The 19781-nt window shown below is 38.0% G+C and overlaps 1 protein-coding gene across 2 annotated transcripts in view; it reads left to right on the top strand.

The window, feature by feature from the left end:
* Window positions 1–19781, top strand: part of PCMTD1 (protein-L-isoaspartate (D-aspartate) O-methyltransferase domain containing 1) — a 70501-nt gene that overhangs the window by 42317 nt on the left and 8403 nt on the right. Inside the window, exons 2-5 of one of the 2 annotated variants that reach the window (XM_019428936.2) lie at window positions 1306–1408; window positions 7290–7481; window positions 12942–13113; window positions 14960–15083. In XM_019428936.2, the coding sequence (XP_019284481.1) occupies window positions 13060–13113; window positions 14960–15083 (178 nt within the window). In that variant the 5' untranslated portion in view covers window positions 1306–1408; window positions 7290–7481; window positions 12942–13059. The remainder of the gene's footprint in view (window positions 1–1305; window positions 1409–7289; window positions 7482–12941; window positions 13114–14959; window positions 15084–19781) is intronic. The other variant, XM_019428935.2, reaches the window with a different exon arrangement.

Here is a 19781-nt window from a genome sequence, read left to right as displayed (position 1 = left end):
TATCTGAATACATTTTTCAAGTATAACCGTTTTTTTTTAATCATATTAAATGGAATATGATAGAAATACAGTAGGTTAAAGCATTATCTGATTTTGGCTTGAAGATAGTATCCAAACATTTTGGTTTAATTTTTCTAGTTTAGGTAGTTTGTAGATCATACATCATTTTTTTTCAGGTGCCCTCTGAACATTCAAACATGATAATTGATGACTGATTTTTTTTGTTTAAAAAATCTTAGAGGTCAGTAGAACTCCACTATGTATTGTATTTTAATGACATTCAGTAGGGGGTATATCCAGTTAATTGGTTCCTAAGATACAAGATACAAAAAAGAAGTACGTATAAGATAGGGAAGATACATACACGTATTTTTTTCCTGGAAGACCAATTTCAAAATAAAAATATAACTAAAGTATAGAGTAGAAAACTCTGGCTCAGTTTTGGAAGTTCAAAAGCACGTAGCCTACCCAGATGAGATTGTGTGTTACCGTCCTGCGTGTCACGGGGCAGGCGGTAATGCACCCAGTAGCTTTGGGAGACGAGAATTCGGTTGCCGGTATTTTGTGACTGTCCCAGGGCGCCCTCCCAGTACCATCTCCCGGGGCTCAGAAAGCTCTCCTTTTCTTCATTCCTAGAATGTCACTCCTCCCTGGCTGTGGGTAGAAAGAAATGCTAAGTGAAGTGTGAGACACCGAACAGAAGAGTAAAACCGGCTGTGCGGTCCTGCCGTCCGGTGGCCACATTCTGCTAGACGTGGGGAGCTCCGGAAGGCATAGAGTGTAGGAACTTAGCATATAGTGGGATGTGTGAGACATTTATAGAATAGCCACGTTAGCCCCTGGTGTCAGGCACTTTAGAATTACCCAGTTTTTAACAAGTGATAAATGAAAATGTAATGGTGAAGAACTCAAAACTTTAGATAAGAATATGATTATTTCTTAGTCAACATTGTCCTGACAGATGGGCTGCTCTCGAGAGAACTCTCTATAACTTAGTCTTTGTTTTTCTTTCCTTCCTTCCTTCCTTCCTTCCTTCCTTCCTTCCTTCCTTCCTTTTTCTTTTTTTCTTTCTTTCTTCCTTTCTTTTTCTTTTCTTTCTTTCAAAGCCATGGAAACAGATTTTCGATTCAGCTTTTTAAATCTGGCTAGCAGACATTCACATATTCAAGCCTTTTAAATGCCCCTGTGGTAGAAAAGTGAGCAGAAGTTAAAAGAACTCTGTAAAGACATATTACTATGCATATATGTGTGTGTATTTATAAATATATATATTTTATAAAAATGCTGCTGCTGCTACAATTGCAGGTCCTTTTGGAATAAATCACGGGATTGAGCTTCATTCAGATGTGGTGGAATATGCCAAGGAAAAACTGGAGAGCTTCATCAAAAATAGTGACAGCTTTGACAAGTAAGTATTCACATCTATAGTTTTGATTTGAAAGCAGTTGATAAGCAGCTAAATAGACATGTCTGTTCCTCAGTGCTGTTCATCGATCCTGAATTGCTCCACCGAATGTACCAGAAATCAGTGTGGTATAAAATGACTGAGAAAATTAAGTTAGAGAAATCACGCGATAATTTTTGTGCTGTGTGACTGTAAATTATAAATAAATGCAAAGTAACTTTTGTAATCATTACTATCCCTGTATCCGTCAGTGACGGATACAGGGATAGTAATGGCGGTAGGGTTACGTTCCATTCATTCAAAATCATACAAGCACCTTTTCTGGCGTTAGAAAATACTGTTCTGGAACTGATTTTATACCTTTGGAGCGGTAATTTAAGAGTCCTGCCCTCTTTAACATAGGGTGATACCTGTTAGCATACAAAGGACTTTTTTTTTTTTTTTTTTTTTTACATTTGTTGATTTTTGAGAGACAGAGAGAGACAGAGCCTGAGTGGGAAAGGGGCAGAGAGAGAGGGAGACACAGAATCCGAAGCAGGCTCCAGGCTCCGAGCTGTCAGCACAGAGCCCCATGCAAGGCTCTAAATCACGAAGCACGAGATCATGACCCGAGCCGAAGTCGGACACTTAGCCGACTGAGCGCCACCCAGGTGCCCCCGAAGGACTATCTTAAAAACACTCAATTACCTTGTAATATAACTAGAGTTAATTATCATAGAAATATATTGATCTATTTTGTGATAAGGTTGTGTTGAAGCCATTGCTTTCTAAAACATTGTTTTGAATTCGGACTTGCCCTTAGAAAGTGCAGACTTTGGTCCTTCGCCTGGCAGGGGAGTCTTCTCAGTGTGCAGTGTTCCTAAAATTCAGCAATGATAGCACTACGGGGCAAGGGTGTCTTATGCTGAAGTGCACGAAAGCCTTAAAAAGCTTAGAACACTAGCTTAGAACAAGGTCACCTTCTCTTGCAAAGGTTTAGTACAAAGCCAGAGTTCTAACTCTGCTTGTCGGGAGTGGGCCTTCCCCACTCATCTCTAGACCCTGGCCACGACCACGGAGGTGAGAAACTTGGGAGTCTGAGTCAGGGCTGAGGGCTTTTTTCTAAGAGAGTTTCAGCCCCGGGACAGTGCATGAAGGAAGCGGAGAAGGCCCTGGGAACGTCTGCCGGAGTGTTTTTTCCTTTTTCCTCCCCTTCTCTGCCCCTCCTCTCCGTCCCCCTGCTCTTTGCTTTTTCTCCCCTTGCCTTTGCCAGTGTGTATCTGTCCTCTGGCAAGTGGCACTTGATTGGTTGACGAATAGAAAACGGATACGCTGCTGCAAATCCTCAGTGAAGGGGAGTCTTCTGTCTGGCTGTGGTTGTAATCGGGTTATGAGAGACCTCAGGCGGGCAGGCTCGAGTGAACTGGAACGTGTTCAGGTTTATTTTGTCCTATAGTTAATTCCATGTATTTGAGCAAGCCATTTGAATTTTCTGCATCAATTTGGGGAACACCATCCTTTGTCTTATTTATGCTTGTCTTCATAAATAGTGAAAATTTAAATCACATTGGAATCATTTTTCAAGTGCTTACCGTGTTGGTTCATATTCTGTTTCCAAGAATAACATATTGTTTGACAGAAAAAAAAAATAGTTTTTAGCCGAAGTCATTTTATAGGAAATTGGGATTCAGTTTTACCATCCTTTTGTGTCTTATCATTTCTGTCTGCTTGTTTGTAACATGTTAAATGCTTAAGATGTGGACAGGAATATTTTTTATATTGTTTATTAAAACTATAGAATTTTGTTGCATTTATTGGATTCCTATTTTATGTGTTTTGTTGTTGAAACAGTATACACAAAAGGACCTTTTGAATACCTTTGAACTTAGAAAATACAGAAGTACTATTAGTAAAAGCCAGTGTTTAAGTTCTGCCATGAAGTCTAGTATTACTAGATAGTAATCCATTTCCAACAGAATGCACTCAAGGATGAACCTTGAATCCCTGAAGCATCTCTATACAGGTATCTATGGAGCTCAAGTTTAGTGCTGACAACTAGGCCTGGGAAACAATAAAATATGTTATTATTTAAAGCATTTCTATGTTGATGTAATTTAAATATCAAATAATCCGTAACAGAGAAGTTCGAAGACAATATATTTAAGTGTCTCAATTAAAATTTTTTTTCTAAAATTGTTTTCATATAATTATAAAACGATTAAAATTTCCTTGTATTTCTTGAATTTGTTGTTACTCTGCGATATAGATTTGTTATTCATAAAATGATGAATTATACAATATGGTGATATGATTTCTCTAAACGTTTATAATTTTTAATGGTCTTGCTATTTTAGTTAAAATAGTCAGGCTTTATAACAGTTGTTTTTGAAGCATTGCAACTTTTTAAAGCAGATTCGTACGTTAATAAACTAGTCTAAAAAATTAGTTCTGGAAATATTATCTATTTTGGTTTTCATGTAGTGTTCTGAAGTTTATTTAAATATTTCAGATCTCTATATAGAAGTATCTTACATCCAAAGAGCACTAGGTACTGGGAAAACGTTTCCATTTGCATAAAGTGGTGAGTGGTTGGAAGCTGAGATTTCAAAGTCGATGAGTTCTCATTGGGCTCCTGTTTTGGTCCTTTTATATTATTTGGTTTTGGTGACAAACTATAAAGATATAATAGTGTTCTTTCTGTCTTGTGTTTTGATGATTTCTTTGCAATTTTTTTGGTGTTTGTGGATGATATTTCTATTTATATTAATTTTTGGAATTTGAAAAAGTTGCTGTGCAAAGTGATTTTAAAAATCCCATTTCTAAGCAGTCACATTATATTGTAAACAGGTCATCAAGATACATATTTTAATTAATAAAATAGAAAGTAACTCTGGAAAATTAATTGCTCTTTATGTATTCCTTAGTACCAGATTATTTTTGATTATGTGTAACACAGAATAGGTAGCTGAAACGTAATACTCTTCCTTCCTTACTTATCCTATTGGTTTGGATCTTTTTTTGGGGGGTGGGGAGGGTTGGATCTTTTTTAATCAGTTGCTTTTTCAAAACTGTTATGTCACTTAAGATTTAAACTGCATTTTTAAATTTTCTTACATGTATCAATTGGAGATCATAACTCCAAATACAGTAGGTAGGGAAAAAAAATCCATAAACTACTCAACCTTAAAATAAATAATGTAAGGTGACCTTTTAAGAAATGTAAGTGTGTGTTTTTGTGTTTATTTTATAAAGCAAGCTGGGTTCCTGAGTCTTGAAAGTAGTATTTCTTCTTGTAGAAAAAAGTGTCTTTATTGTAATGTTTGCATTTTAAAATTTTCTTTCCATGCCTTACTCCTATATCAGCAAACAAAATAATTTGGAGAGGCTACTCTGAATTGACTCTATTTGGAGATGGGCAGGAGGGGGAGCTCTCTTGTATGGTTTATCCTTTTGCTCTACGTTGGTATTTCCAGATTCGTTGAAATTCCCTTATAAACATGACATTTGATTCCTAGGGTCCTCTAAAACATTGGCAGACTTCTCTAGTCAAGGACCAAATAGTAACTACTTTGGGCTTCCTGGCCTAAATGGTCCCTTTGGCAACTGCTCAACCCTGCCATAATGCAGAAGCAGTCTTAGACACTTTGAAAGGGAGTGGGCATGAGGTGTTGTAGGGACACTTGCTTTACAAAAGCAAGCAGCAGGGTGGATTTGGCCTGTTTGCTGACCCTTGTTGTATCTTCACACACTCTCTTCAGAACGCCTTTATTTTAGTCCACTCTGATCTAGACAAGTCTTTGGGCCTAGGTCTTAAAGGCCCTTAGGTGTCTGGCTTTCATGAGGGAAGAAGTTTGGAGAAGGTCAAGTTATAATCAGTATTTGTGCTTGAGCAGTAAGCAAAGTAATCTCTCCGGTGGTAGTTGCTTGGAGGAATAATTCAGTTAAAGTAGCCTGAATTGTAAACCTTTATCCTGTAAATGCTTTGCAAATGAGTTGGTAATTGGTATACACTTTTTTTATAGCAATATTATGTATTTATGTAATATATACATGCGCATGTAGTTGACTCAGCTCCCTAGAATGCATGCTTTGGAGTGTGCCATTTCCTAGGAATACATCGCTCGATCCTGTCTCCCCTCCCTTTCAACGATACTTTAGCTAATTCTGGGAATAGTCTAACATCAGTAGTCAAATGAGTGCAGCATTGTTTGATTTATTTGAAGATTTTCATTCCGTTTGAACAGAAGACTATAGTTTCTATATAGTTTGTTATATACATGAGTCATGATAGGAGTACTGAAAACAGTAATGAGATAATAAAAAATAATAGCACCTAATATGTATTGTCTGTTCATTAAGTACCACGTACATTCCACATGCTTAATCCACAGTGCTAGAGGCCATTTTGGTGTCCACGTTGCCCAAGTGGGAAAACTGAAGACTGGACAGGCTGTGACCTCGGCTATGTCCATCTTTTTATTTACTTCTGAATTAGCTATGATGATGTAAACAGTGATCTATCCCAATATTTGTTCCAGCAGGAAGCTACCCATGAATGACAGTCGAGCAATTTAGCCCCAGGTACAAAAGTTGAAGCAGTGCTTATATTTTCGTCATTTATTTCCCTTTGATTAGGATTAAGGAGGGCTGTTAACATGGTTAAATGCATGGTAGCATTTTTATTACAAAGCATACTTACCCTGTTCACTGATGAAACTCACCTATGGTGTGAGTTACTTTTGGGGGCAGAGATGAGTGAGCGAGGCAATGCAGTTGAGGTATGAGTTTTAGTTAAGTGCAGATAGTATACTCTTATGTTTCAAAGATGTAATTGGCTTATGGCAATGTCTAGTGGCCTAATTTGATTTTTAAGTATAGGTTTGTGTTGCATGTGCTTTGGTTTGCCTTGGAAAAATGCTTCTATGTCCTGTCGACTTTACCACTAGAATAGTCCTGCTTCCTCTTTAAGAGAATTATGGCACACTTGAAGTAGTTTTGCGATCTATAAATGTATATTCAACATTACTTCAAAATATTTCTCAGATATTTGAATATTTTCGATACACTAATACTGCTCCGATGGTAGCTTTATAGCAATTACTACAGGTTGTGAACTGATTTCAATCATGACATGCATTCAAATGGTGGTAACAGAAGTGCTTGAAAATAGTCATCAGGGCTATTCATCAGTTCTGTATTTTTAACATCCGTGAGAAATGGCACGGGGAAAAGTTGGATTTAGGAGAAGAAATTACCGTTGAAATACTTGGACGCTCGCTTTTATGTGATGTACCTGTCCTGTTTCCTATAAAGTGTTTAGAGTCTGGTTTTGATCCTATGGATTTTCCTAAAGCTTCTTTCAATGAAAAAAACACTGTATTTACTTACTCTTCACACTTTGCTTTAAATAATGCTTGAAATTATTCTGAGATGAGATTGATGCAGTTGGAAGGGAAAACACTTGAAAAGGTAAAGTCTTTGCTTTTTAAATTTTACACTATTCCGTAGCTTAATTATTGATTGTAAGAGTTTTTGAATGGTATAACTGCATTTGGAGGGCAACAGATAATAATATTTCCCTGGATGTTTCTTCCCAGTGGAAAATTCTGAAGTTTTGCCTTGTTTTAACTAAACAGTCCTAGCTCTCAAGACCCAAAATGTATATTTTGACTAAGTGTTTTAAGAAAAAGAGGTTTCTGTGATTCATTTGGCAGGTGGTTTTGGATGAGGTCTGAGAACAAGGTAGGATTCTTTCCTGTGACCTTGAAATCCTTTATTCCATTGGAATAATTGTCTAAACTTTCAATGACAGCATCCTGTGGCACATGATAAACTAGGTGTGCAAATTGTCAGCCCCCCACTTCAACAGTGTATTGAAGGGGAATGTTGTTTTTTCTACTCTCAGTCAGCTCCTAGACCTAGACTATCCGTCTAAGAGGGAAGCTGCAGGGCAAGGCTAGGTCACCCTGATCTCCTAGCAGCTTATCAAAAGAATTATATGGGCAAGTTGGCAAGGTCCCTGCTGTGAAGGAAATCACCTGTCCGACTCCAGATGAAGATATTTCAACACGCACCTATAAAGAAAACCACTGCTAAGGTAAGTGATGAGAATCCCAGTGTTATTTCGGGCCAGTGTTCGTGTGTAAGCCAAGATAATGTGCTCTCTGTTTTCCCACAAGTGATTTCCAGTGTACGTTATTAGTAAGAGCGTGCCGGATAGTTTTCCCTCTCCGCATAAGAGAGTCTGAAAACAGTTCCTGGCTTTACAGATTTAAATCAACAAATGATTAAAGTCTAAAGTGAATACATTTGTAGTTATTACACGCATTTCAGAGCTGTTTATTCTGTGTACGGATAACTCATATCGTTAGGTATAATTCAGTGTAATTTAGGACCGTGAGTCATCTCCATCTGGGAAATTTTGTTTTGGAAATTTTCTTCAAAGAATAAAAATGATTGCTACTTTTCACTTTACTAACAGACATAAAATTTTAATGAACTTTCCTAAATTAAGAATAAAAATTAGAGCAAGCACACGTGAGCCATAATTTATGAATAATAATAACCACGAAGGAAATGCCATTTTGGTTTGCCTCCCTGCTCCCTCCTAGGTTTCGTATAGTTTTTGATTGATGTGAAAAAATGGAATTTGGGTTTTCCTTTTCACTAATTTTAACCTAGATTTCCTGTATAGATCTATAAATAGTGTAGTACTATTTTGTAGTAAACTGAAAAGTTCTGGTTAATTTATTGCTGAAGTCTTCCAGATTATACACAGATTGTATTTGTGGTTTAAAATATGTCCTTTGCCTCTATAGAGGTTTGTGGAAACTTAGGTGAGATTCAGCTTTCAGAAGATAGTGAAAGCCTACGGGAGAACATGTTTTCTTTATTTTCCTGTCAACACCGGAAGAATGAATAGGAGTTGTAATTTACTCTGATGACACGGTAGCTACCATCCACGTCTCCAGTCAGTCGTCTAGCTCTCTGTAAATATTGCCTGGGCATCATCTGACACGGGTGGGGGCACATCCATAAACATTGTCCTACACACATCATTAGCCATGGCATTGGTGTGAGTTCATTTACCTGAAATGCTGTCGTAAAAATAAGCCACAGTTTTCCTGTTAGAATACAGAATGTCTAAGATCCTCAGCTATGTACCTAGTTAGAAGGACTAAAGCTCATCTCTAAGTCCTTTATTAGGAAAGATAGTCCATTACCTACTTTTTTTTTAGATACAATGTATAAAATAACAATGCATTTTGAGAATTGTTTTGTGTTCTTTAATAATGTGAAGGATTCATGTATTACTGGTAGAAAAGGTTAAGCCATAGTTATAATCAAGAGTCTCCAGGTGAGACACTATCTCTGGTAGATATTTTTCTTAATGACCACTAAACTGGTAGTGTTACAATTTTTTGGTAATGTGTTTGGCATATGAATTTTCTTTCTTTTAAAAAAAATTTTTTTTTTTAATGTTTATTTTTTGAGAGAGAGAGAGTGCAGGTGTGGGAGGGGCAGAGAGAGGGAGACACAGAATCAGAAGCAGGCTCCAGGCTCCGAGCTGTCAGCACAGAGCCCGACGCGGGGCTCAGACTCACAAACCGTGAGGTTATGGCCTGAGCTGAAGTCGGATGCTTAACGGACTGAGCCACCCAGGCGCCCCTGGCATGTGAATTTTCTATGTTCTAGATGTTCTAGTGCCAACATTTGAAGACATTTCAGTGTCCTCAGTTTTACTTATGTCCTTGAAATTTTACTATGTTATATCTAGAAATAGTCCCATCCTTTTGGAACATCTCAAGTTCAATTAAACTTTCAGATTCGAATATTCTGTTAAAATAAATTAATTTGACTATGTTAAATGAAAGTGTAAAGAACTCGTATGTATTTGTTAGAAATATATGTTCCATTTGCATTAGTAGAAATTTATAGATTTAGAGATTACTCCCTAAGAGAAAGCAAAATATACTTGTTCTGATCTGCATTACAGGGGGAAAAAGATGAAGTCGTTTTCCTAATGTTATTGTGGCTTATTTAAGATCTTCTGAAAGGCCCAAAAAAGTACCTTTCAGTTATAGGACAGTTGATTTATTCATTAAAGGTGAGGATTTTTTGAAATTATTCGAGTTTTGCCTTTTTTGGCATTTTGAGAAAAACTATCTTCTGTAGCATGAAGTTACAGCTTTTTATAGTGACCAGTTTAGTACAGCAAGGATCGTCATACTGTTATAGAAAGTATCATAGGCACATATTATTCTGTATCTTTCTGGGCAAGTTTCTCTTCTAGTCCTAAGATTTTTTGGGTTCCTATTCAAAGTGGATAGGTAGAAAACATTTATGTTTTTTGTATGGTTCTCTTAGTAAATGTATTCTGAGGACTGTCATAGGTGGTGGAGATACATTTAAAACTCAGAAGAAATATTCACAGAAATAGAAAGGAATACCAGGGGAATGTTTCAAAGGGAAGCCTGCATTAAGGAGAAAGTATTTGAAGCGCCTCGTCAGAGATTATAAGCAGAAGGGTATTTGTTTAGTGTCTTTAGTTTATGTGGCTGTTGAAATACACACGCCCCTACACATAAATAAAAGAAATATTGCGCTATTTTACATTTATTTTGGGCTAAATCTTTGAAATCCCGTGTGAATTTTATCCTCACAGTACAGCTCAATTTGGACTAGCTGCATTTTAATGGCTTAGTATCCACACGTGGCTAGTGACGACCATCGTGGCTCCCCTGTGGTTCTACATTGTCCTGTCTCATCTTGACATTTCTCAGGGAGCCTTTCTCCGATTCCCTAGGTCTATTTCCTTTCGTCCTTAGTCTTATGGAATCATATTCCTTTCCTTTAGAGCATTTATTATAGCTGTAAGTCTGTATTAGTGACATTCTTTGATTCTTGTCTCTTCCACTAGATGTAGGCTTGAGTGTTTCCCATTCTGTTTCCAATCTTTACACACAACTGGGCTCGATAAATAATATTTCACTTAATGAATTGTGCTTCTTAGGAAATTTGACCAGAATCACACCTTTGATTTTAGAATCAGGCACTAAATTATTTCTAATTAATTTTGCTTGGATGAGGACGGATAAACTGTCACTAATCTGAGAAGTGGTCTTAATCGTAAGTTGTGTACTCATAATGGTGTTGTCTTAAGTAATAGTTCTGTAAGTTACCATGTATTTTTAACAAATAGGAAGCTTTTTAAACCGTAAGCATATTTTTTAAGTTGATTTAATAGACTTGATAAAAGAGGTTGAATAATTTAATTTTTAAAATACAAATTCCCAAAAAATAAGACTGACTTAAATTATCATAAAATTAAATTATTTAAGATGAATTTGTATAAGAATAAAGATTTTTAGATTTCCTTGAAAATAGTCTAATGTTTTCTTGTTAAAGAATGCTTACTGTGGGTTTGGTAGAATGATTACACCACATGATCCACAGTATCTTATACTTAAAAGTCAAGAAACTATACTTTGGCCATATCTTAGGCAATCCTAGGTCATCCCATAATCTTGAGTTTAAAAGGGATTTAAGCATGGCCCTAGCCTAGGTGCACTTTTATGTGTACCATGCAGTAGGAAGAATGAGACACTGTTAAAATAGAGTTGGGTAAGATTTCATTACTAAAACTAATACTTGAACTTTGTCTTGAAGGGATGGTAGGCATTTATCAAGGGAAGGAGAGAGGGAAGGGCATTTCAGTCAAAGGAGCCGCATGTACCCAGCTACAGGATTTCCAAACAATTTGTGCTACTTCCTCTAAGCAACCAGAAGCACACACAGTTGACTCTTGAACAACATGGGCTTAAACTGCGCAGGACGGCTTAAATGCAGATTTTAGTACGGTGCTATACGTGTATTTTCTCTTACTTATTTTCTTAATATTTTCCTTTCTCTAGCTTACCTTTTTGTAAGAATACAGTATGAAGTACATGTAACTAAAAAGTGCTAGTCATCCGTTTATGTGGTCATTGTGAGGCCTCCAGTCAACAGTAGTTTGTTAGTGGTTAAGTTTTGGGGGAGTCGTAAGTTATACTCGGATGTTTGACAGCAGGGAGGGGGTCAGCACCTCTAACCTCCGCCTTGTTCAAGGGTCAACTGTAATTCAGTTTGGCTACAACATAGTATGTGTGTGTGTGTGGGGGGGGGGCGGTGAGGGGGAAGAGCAGGGAAGGCAGAGGCAGGAAATGAATCTGGCAGGACAGCTTGATGGTAGGGTCATAAAGAGCCCCATGTGGCACTCTAAGGAGCTTCACTCCGTCCTCTGCAATAGGGAGCAAAATGATGGAGGGGAGACCTGAAAAGTGTGAGCAGCGAGGAGGCAGTTACAGTGAAAGAAATAATGAGGCATGGACTCTACCCTAGTGTGGGGGTATGGGCAAGAGAGGGTACACTGATAAGTCATCCCATCCCAACTCCTCAACCCTTCCCACCCCACCTCTAAGCCTCCACTAAGAAGGTAGGGGACCAAAGACAGGGCATAGTTCTGGTAAACTCTTCTTTAAACATTAGTGAATATAACGTGTCTGTTGTTTAGTGAATTTTAATGAAAAGTTGTTATGTAATAAGTCTATTAATTAGCAAAGGACAGGATATGTTTTACAAAGTAGAAATGATTATGATTCAATCATTGTCATTTTTTCCCGCATGCCGAAACTTTTAACATGGATTATTCCATTCTCAAATAATAGCCTGACTTTTACGTGTGGTCATATTAACGTTAATCAACTTAAAAGTAAAAGGATATTCCATGAATTAGTTTTCTAAAAGATTATATGTTTTATTAGTGCATCGGGTTTTAATTAATGTTATACGTTAGAAACTATTTACAGATTTGTTACACCTTAAGGAATAAAGTAGGAGTCTAAATAGGATAGTTTGTAAAAGCATAACTCTCTATACCGTGAACCAACACTGTAACCAGGAACAGGCGGCCTGGACAAGATGCCTTTGCTTTGAAACCCTGTCTCCTTCTGTTGCATAGGGAGATCCCAGGGGCCAAAGCAGCAGTCACATAGCAGCCCTGTAATGTACCTCTGCTAAAATCTCCCTAATCATAGCAGTTGCTGAAGTGCGTCCTTTCCTGGCGAAGCTTTGCCACTGTCAGCCACGGCAGAAATGTCAAACAGAGATGTGGACTGCACGAGCCCTTTTCATGGCCGCTGGCCCATCGGCTTTTTTTTTTTTTTTTTTTTTTTTTTTTGGAAAGGGCAGCGGAAGGTGAACTTAGTGTCTATCACTTGTGGGGCATCACAAGATTGGTATCATGAGGAGCTTTTCCTTATGCTCGTTTTTTAAGCCCTAAGTGAAGTTTCAGTATGGCAAAAAAACAGGTTGTTTTAAAAATGTGAATTATATCATTGATAATAAAACTATATATTTGGTCAGTTTAACTTCATAAATATGATATTTAAATCAAATCTCCTGATATTTTATCCTTAATTTTGGTAACTTCACTATTGCAAAGAAGTGGATTATGTTAATTTTTTTAGATTTAACCTTTTGTTTAAATGAATTAAAAGATGTTTGTTTTTTCGTGCAGATTTGAGTTCTGTGAACCCGCATTTGTGGTTGGTAATTGCCTCCAGATAGCGTCTGACAGCCATCAGTATGACCGCATTTATTGTGGGGCTGGTGTCCAGAAGGACCATGAAAACTACATGAAAATCTTACTGAAAGTTGGAGGCATTCTGGTCATGCCTATAGAAGATCAGGTAACTTCTGCCCTTTGCTTAAGCACGCTAGTTTAAGGTGGGAAATGTTCTATCAGTGAAAAGTAGGCTGTGATTTTTAAGGAAGCAGTACTCTTCACAGATCTAGCTATAAAAACAACAAAAACAAAACCTTGAAACAGACTCTTGAACCAAAGCAGATACAGAAGAGATCCTTCTACTAGGGTTTGAAGAGATTTTCGTCTCCCCAGAGCTTAGCCTGTGTGATGTTTGCCAAGTTGCTTCCTCCCACAGTTTTTGTACCCAGAGCTGTTCAGTTGAGTGTGAAGATCTCTACTAGCCACTCAGTTTCCAACATTCTTTAGTTCTTTGAGCGTAGAAAAGAGAAATTCTATTTGGGATTTGGTTTGGACTGCTTAAATCCGTTAACGAAACAAGTAACTTTTTAAATCTCGATTTAGTATGACATAGACTCATTTGAAAATATTTTTTCAGTTATTTATCTGCCTTCGGTTTGGGATTATTAGGGATAGTAAGTGTATGAAATACTAATGTATTCAGGAAATGGGTGGATCTTTCAAAAGGAAATTACTTTAAAAATTTATAAACACGGAGCGACCTGGGTGGCTCAGGCGGGTAAGTGTCTGACTCGATTTCAGCTCAGGTCACGATCTCATGGTCATGACCTCACCCCCTGTGGAGCCTGCTGGAGATTCTCTCTCTCCGCCTCCCTCTGCCCCTCCCCTGCTTGCACTTTGCTCACACGTGTGCGCTCTCTCTCTCTCTCTCTCTCTCTCTCTCTCAAAAAAAAAAAATTTTTATAAAAATGCATTTCAAAACAAATCCTTAATATTCATATTAACCTAAATTTGAGATGTTTAAAATGCCTTGTGGTTTACACGGTAGAAGATAAATTATATAAGACAACTGGGACCTTGCCTCATCATTTTGAAGTTTATAATCTTCGGGGAGGGGGTCCCTTAACATCACAGCATGTTATTTGCAGCTCAGTAGATTGCACCATTACCATGCACTAAGCTCTGTAGCAAATTGTTTGTCCGTAATTAAAAAGACATAATATAAAAACATTCATTAAAAAACATTCCTGGAAAAACATTGTTACTTGAATGCTTCCAGAGTTGAGACTCCCAGATGAACAATCTTCTGTTATCTGTTGAAAATACCTTTCCAAATATTTTTAAGATAGGGCTTCCCATTGGTATTTTATTAAATATTAATTATATACTATCATCCGAATGTCAAATGGGCTTATTTTTATAATAGAAATTGAAGATATTAATTCAGCTTGATCAAGCCATGTACTGAGCTAGTTTTTTTTTTTCCAAGGACTGGGGATGAGTTTTTGCCAGGTAGGTAAAACTTGTAATGCTCTTGTGATTAATTACGTTTATTTGTGAAATACTAAGTTGCGATTAGAATTAGAATCTGCATTTTATGACCATCATGGGCAACCATGAAGTTGACTCATTGGTACAGTAATCAGAACGTGGTTTTATTAATGCTTTATATAATGCTTTAACCAAACAACTGAACCTATGTGAGACATCTAATTTGGGATCCACTGGCAGGTGTGGGTTGGAATGAGACCCCTAGAAGGTATCAGACCCCAAATATAACATGATGGGTCACTCGACCATATTTGGATATTCTATATACATTGATTTATCTATCTTGAGCTGCAAATATTTGTGATTTCTTCTGTATTATTTTATGGTAAGTATTTAAATGATAGTAATTTGGTTGCACTCAAATACAGGTGATTATATAGCAACCATTGGCAGTTATTCCATGAAAACAAAATTGTGACTGTAAGGTGATCGCATTTCCAGGATTAAGCTATTCTGTTTCTGTGTTTTCCTCCAAATAGTTAACACAAATTATGCGAACTGGACAAAACACTTGGGAAAGTAAAAATATCCTTGCTGTTTCATTTGCTCCGCTTGTGCAACCAAGTAAGAATGATAATGGCAAACCAGATTCCGTAGGACTCCGTAAGTAACTGTTGGTCCTTTCCGACTGAACCGTGACTGTTGTTAAACTCTTATGGTTGGGATTTAATGGACTATATAATTATGAAAAATCGAATAAACATGCAGTTATATATTCAACAGATTTATTCAGCTTTTTTGTGGGGGTGGGTTAAAACCCCTACCTTGCACCAGACACAGTTAGCTGCCTTCATGGACATATGAAAAGAAGGGGCAGGTGAAAGAAATCATGAATTTATTAATTATAGCTGTGACTTTACTAATTCTATTAAATTTGTTGTCATTTTCTACACAGAAGGATGACAAACACAACAGCCTTTATTTGAGCTGAAAAGAGCTTGGTTGTTCTAAGACCGGAAACAAGTTTCAGGGTGGTTGAAGTTCGTTGGCTAGAGTATAGAAGATAGATTATATACAGGGCTTTCCTTATCAAAGGTAAAGTCAGTGTTGGTTGTGGATAGACTTGTTCGAAGGTAGAAAAATAGTAGACTAAATTGTAGGCGGTGGTAGAGAGAAAAAGAAGGATGGCGAGTTTGGCCTTGAGCAGCTAGCTGAGTGGTGGTACCATTCATTGCTGTTTGCAGGACTGGCGATGGAATAGTTTGGAAACAGGTGTAGGAAGGTCAGGTATTTTATTCTGGCCGTGTTTGAGTTTCCTGTTGGCATGCACATGGCAGGCAGTCAAGTGGTTGTAAACCCACTGCACAAGGGGAGGTGTAAATTGGGAATCCTCAACCTAAAAATGGCATTTTCAGCTATGAGAATGGATGAGAGTACTTGGGGGAGAGTGAGGAGAGAGAAGAGGTGTTTGTGTTGGAAATCAAGAAAAAAGCAGTATTTCAAGAAGGAGGAAGTAATAAACTTACTGCAGCTGAAAGTAGAAACAGAGGTAAGAGTAATGTTAATTGGCTTGTGATATATCATGATTTTGGAAATCGGTGAGTAAGGTTCCTTCCCAAAAATGAACTAACTTTACCATGGTAGACTTCTTGCTTTAACTTGCTTTTTAAATGAATATATTTCAAAGGAACCTGGCTTTACATGTAACTTTATTTTCATTGTTTATTTTACCCTCTTGTGAGCTACGTGGTTTTTGTGGCCTGTTTTTCCCTCTTCCACGTTCTTCCCAATGGAGAGAAGGATTTGGCGGTCAGATAGCTAGGAATTGAAACGTCATTTTTATCACCTACTAAAGGAGTAGGGGCGGAATATGGCTTTGGTCCGCACCCTTAAATTAGACTATCCACGCAGCCACAGGCAGTAGTGGCCAGCCTCCCGTCGTGTGGGCTCGCTCCGTAAACGCAGGGGAGCAGAGCTTCATGTGTGGGTGAGCGGAGGAAAAAACCAGGGAAAGGCCACACGTGGACAGCTGCTTCGCACTCACGAACCATACAGACCACTCCTCCTGCCATGGGGACGAAGGTATGTGGTGGTGCAGACAGACCCATGTGGTTCTGTGGTAAGGGGCAGTGAGCGGCAGGGGCGGGGTCTCTTCCCTAGACCCCCGGAGAGGGCTTCCTAGCGTTCTTCTGTAACGGGAGTTGCCATCAGAGAGACCTGTTGACCGCTCTTTCCAGAGTCACAAGATGCATCAATTCTGACACAGTGCTCTTACTTTAATCTCATTTAGAAAGAAATCAGGCACTCAGTTCAAAAAAACTTTTGAACCTTCCACAATTCGGAAAGTGTTAATCAGCCATTTTTTCCGAAAGTACTTTTTGCTGTTGTATGTTACGAAATTGAGTCAATCTACACAACAGAGCGACATAAGACGATTACATAAGGAAACTTGAGTATATAGAAAATTGAAAATAAGAATGATTAAAAAAAGGATTATCAAAAAGATCCATTCTGTTAGTAAAGTTACTCTGCTGGAATGTTGAATTTAAACTTCCTTCCTGTCTGTTCAGAGACACGTGCTAGATGTATTCTGGGACTGAAAGGGACTGGTGCTAGGAACACCAGAATCAAGTAACTGTCACCTGTATTCACATGCATTGTACAGTTATTTCAAAGTATACTTTTTGGTAGACCATACACACACATTCCCTCGTATATATAGGTGTATGTATATACCATATACTACATACTATAATATTTAGTAGGCCATCCCGTACTAAGATCATTGAATATTTCAACTCCTTGCTAAAAGCAATAACTAAAAGCAATAATAATAATAATAATAATAACAACAAAGTAAAACTATTTTTTCCCTCCTGTTTTCCAAATATTAGAATTACAGGTCATATTTATGACCATTTTCGTTAACCTATCATAACAGGTTAGAGAGTCACAAAAAAGAAGTAATGAAAAAAATTCTGTGACACGGTGGCCTAACCACAAATGTAATAATGTAATAGACATGTAAGTGTCCTTATAGAGGTCCCTGTGGACTTCTGTGCAACAGCCATTTAGGTGTTTCACTTTCTCATGGAGACTGTTGTAGCCCGAGACATTCCTCTTTATCTGACAGTTTCCCTAGTTTAGTGTCCTTTAGAGGAGTTTAGTTTGTAAATGTGGTTTTGCAGTAACACAGTTACAAATGGGCAATTTTCATTCTTTCTCATTTTAAAGATGTCCATACAGTGTAGATCTAGGTAGTTAATAAGACTATCCTCTGTGGGTTGATGGACATAACTGTGAATGTAAAGTAGGGGCATAAATTTGGTCGAAAGGGATAAAAGGGGGAAGAGCCCAAATTAAAAAAAAAAAAAAAATCCGTCATACCTGTGAAATACTTACAGGTGAAATGATCGATCCAAATTTGTCATCACAATCGTCTGTGGTGGATCTGGGAGGAAGAAATGGGAGTGTGGTAAGATTAGCTGTACGGTGAGGGTTCAAGCTGAGTGGTACATGGGGTTCGTTATACTGTTACTCGTATACATACTCGAAAGTCTCTACAATAAAAGGGAAGAAAAATCATCAGCTCCCAATAGCATAAAAATGAGCCAGGAATTACGATTTTGTAAAAAATAAAAGCTTTTTTATGAATAATGTTCACAGAACGAAAAAGTTCTGAAGATACTATTTGTCAAAACTTAATAGGATGTTTGGAAAATAAGAACAAGTTTCTTCTGTTAAAATTGCTGATTAGAGAACATTATTTCATTAATTATAGGGGATTAAGTTACGAAAGAATGTTAGCAAAAAAAGAGAACTAAAAAAATACACATGCAAATCTCTGGCAAGTGTATTTTGTAGCTATGAAACTGCCTATATAAATAGTTACTAAAATGTAGTTAGAATTTTCCTCAGGTTTATCACTACTTTTGATTCAATTCACATCTTCTTTCCTTTGTTCGCGGGGTGGTATGCAACATTCTAAAGGAGCTGCTTCAAGTTCAGGTGGGCCCTTTAGAAGGGGAAAAGGAAAAAGGGAAAAATTCTATACCAACTTAGGCAAAACTTTCCTCCATACACCACCCACTAGATACTTCCATGTCTCAGACATGTGGGTTTTTCCACCCCAAGGAATTCTCGAATTCTTTGTGGACACCAACTAGGTGTCCTGTGATCTGACCCCTCCCATCACTAACCACTGTTCGCATAGACCCCAGAGGTTAAAGGGCTTGTACGAGGCTGCCGCCATCTCCTCCGACTTGAGCCCCCAGCCACAGGTCCAAGTTTTCACCTGTGTTTCCGTCAGCCTGGCTGTAAATCAGGAACTCCCGTGACCCCTTTCTGGAATTCAATAATTTGTTGGAGTGCCTCACAGAACCCAAGAAAACAGTTCACTTACTGGATTACGGGGTTTAGTATAACAGGGGTCAGCACAGAAACAGCCGGCTGGAATCGAGGCACAGAGGGTTTGTGGGAAGGACCCAGCTTCCGCGCCTCCTCTGAGGGCCCTTCTGGCACTTGCGTGTGTTCATCAGCCCGGAAGTTCTCCGAACCCTTGCAGTGAAGGCTTTTTATGGAGGTTTGATTGATTAAGTCATTGGCCATTTACGACCGGCTCAACCTGCAGCCCCTCGTCCCCTGCCAGAGGGTGCTGGTGAAAGTTCCAGTCCTCTGGCAACCAGCCCGCTCACTCAGGGGCTTACGAAAAGTTGCCTTATTAGCCTAAACCCAGGGGTGCTTGAAAGGAACCTGTTATGCTCTTATCACTTAGGTAACTCCCAGGTGTTTTCAGAGCTCTGTCAGGAACGCAAAGCCAAATGTATATTTCTTGTTAAAAATCTCAAGGGGCAAGAGACTTCATAAATTGTGGCAACAGTTGTGTGGCCACTTATAGAAGCTGCTGTTTTTGTAGGTTCAAAAGTGGCCCCAAATCAATGCTTTTGTGAGATTGGCCTAAATATAATGCCCTTTTCAGTCTTTGTCAATAAAAACGAAAGTGCTGACTGCTAGGTTCCCGTGAAAAACAAATAGAGCTTCCGTGTGTGTGTTAGAGATAACCTTAATTATAATTTTGGAGTGAAAGCTTTGATTCAAAATAAAATTTTAATAGTAGTCAGGGTGAGTATCAAATCCTTAACTCGTAACTGGAAGCATTACAAACAAGGGAGTGTTAAAGAATAGAAAATACGGGGGATTTTGAATATTTTCAATTCTGAGAATTATCTAAAAGTTTGTGTATCATTGAGACAAACTTTACATGAAGCTCTTGTGGGTGCTATTTTAGGACTTAAGTCTGAATCTTTTGCCATTCTGGGTCTAGTTGGTTCTTTATGAAGTGAGGTATTCTGACAGTTTAGG

The sequence above is a fragment of the Panthera pardus genome, unplaced genomic scaffold, assembly GCF_024362965.1.
Source record: "Panthera pardus isolate Hobbes unplaced genomic scaffold, ASM2436296v1 HiC_scaffold_7, whole genome shotgun sequence".
In the NCBI taxonomy this organism is placed as follows: Eukaryota; Metazoa; Chordata; class Mammalia; order Carnivora; family Felidae; genus Panthera; species Panthera pardus.
Note: the sequence above shows the minus strand (reverse complement) of the source record. Positions and strands in the feature narration are given on the sequence as shown.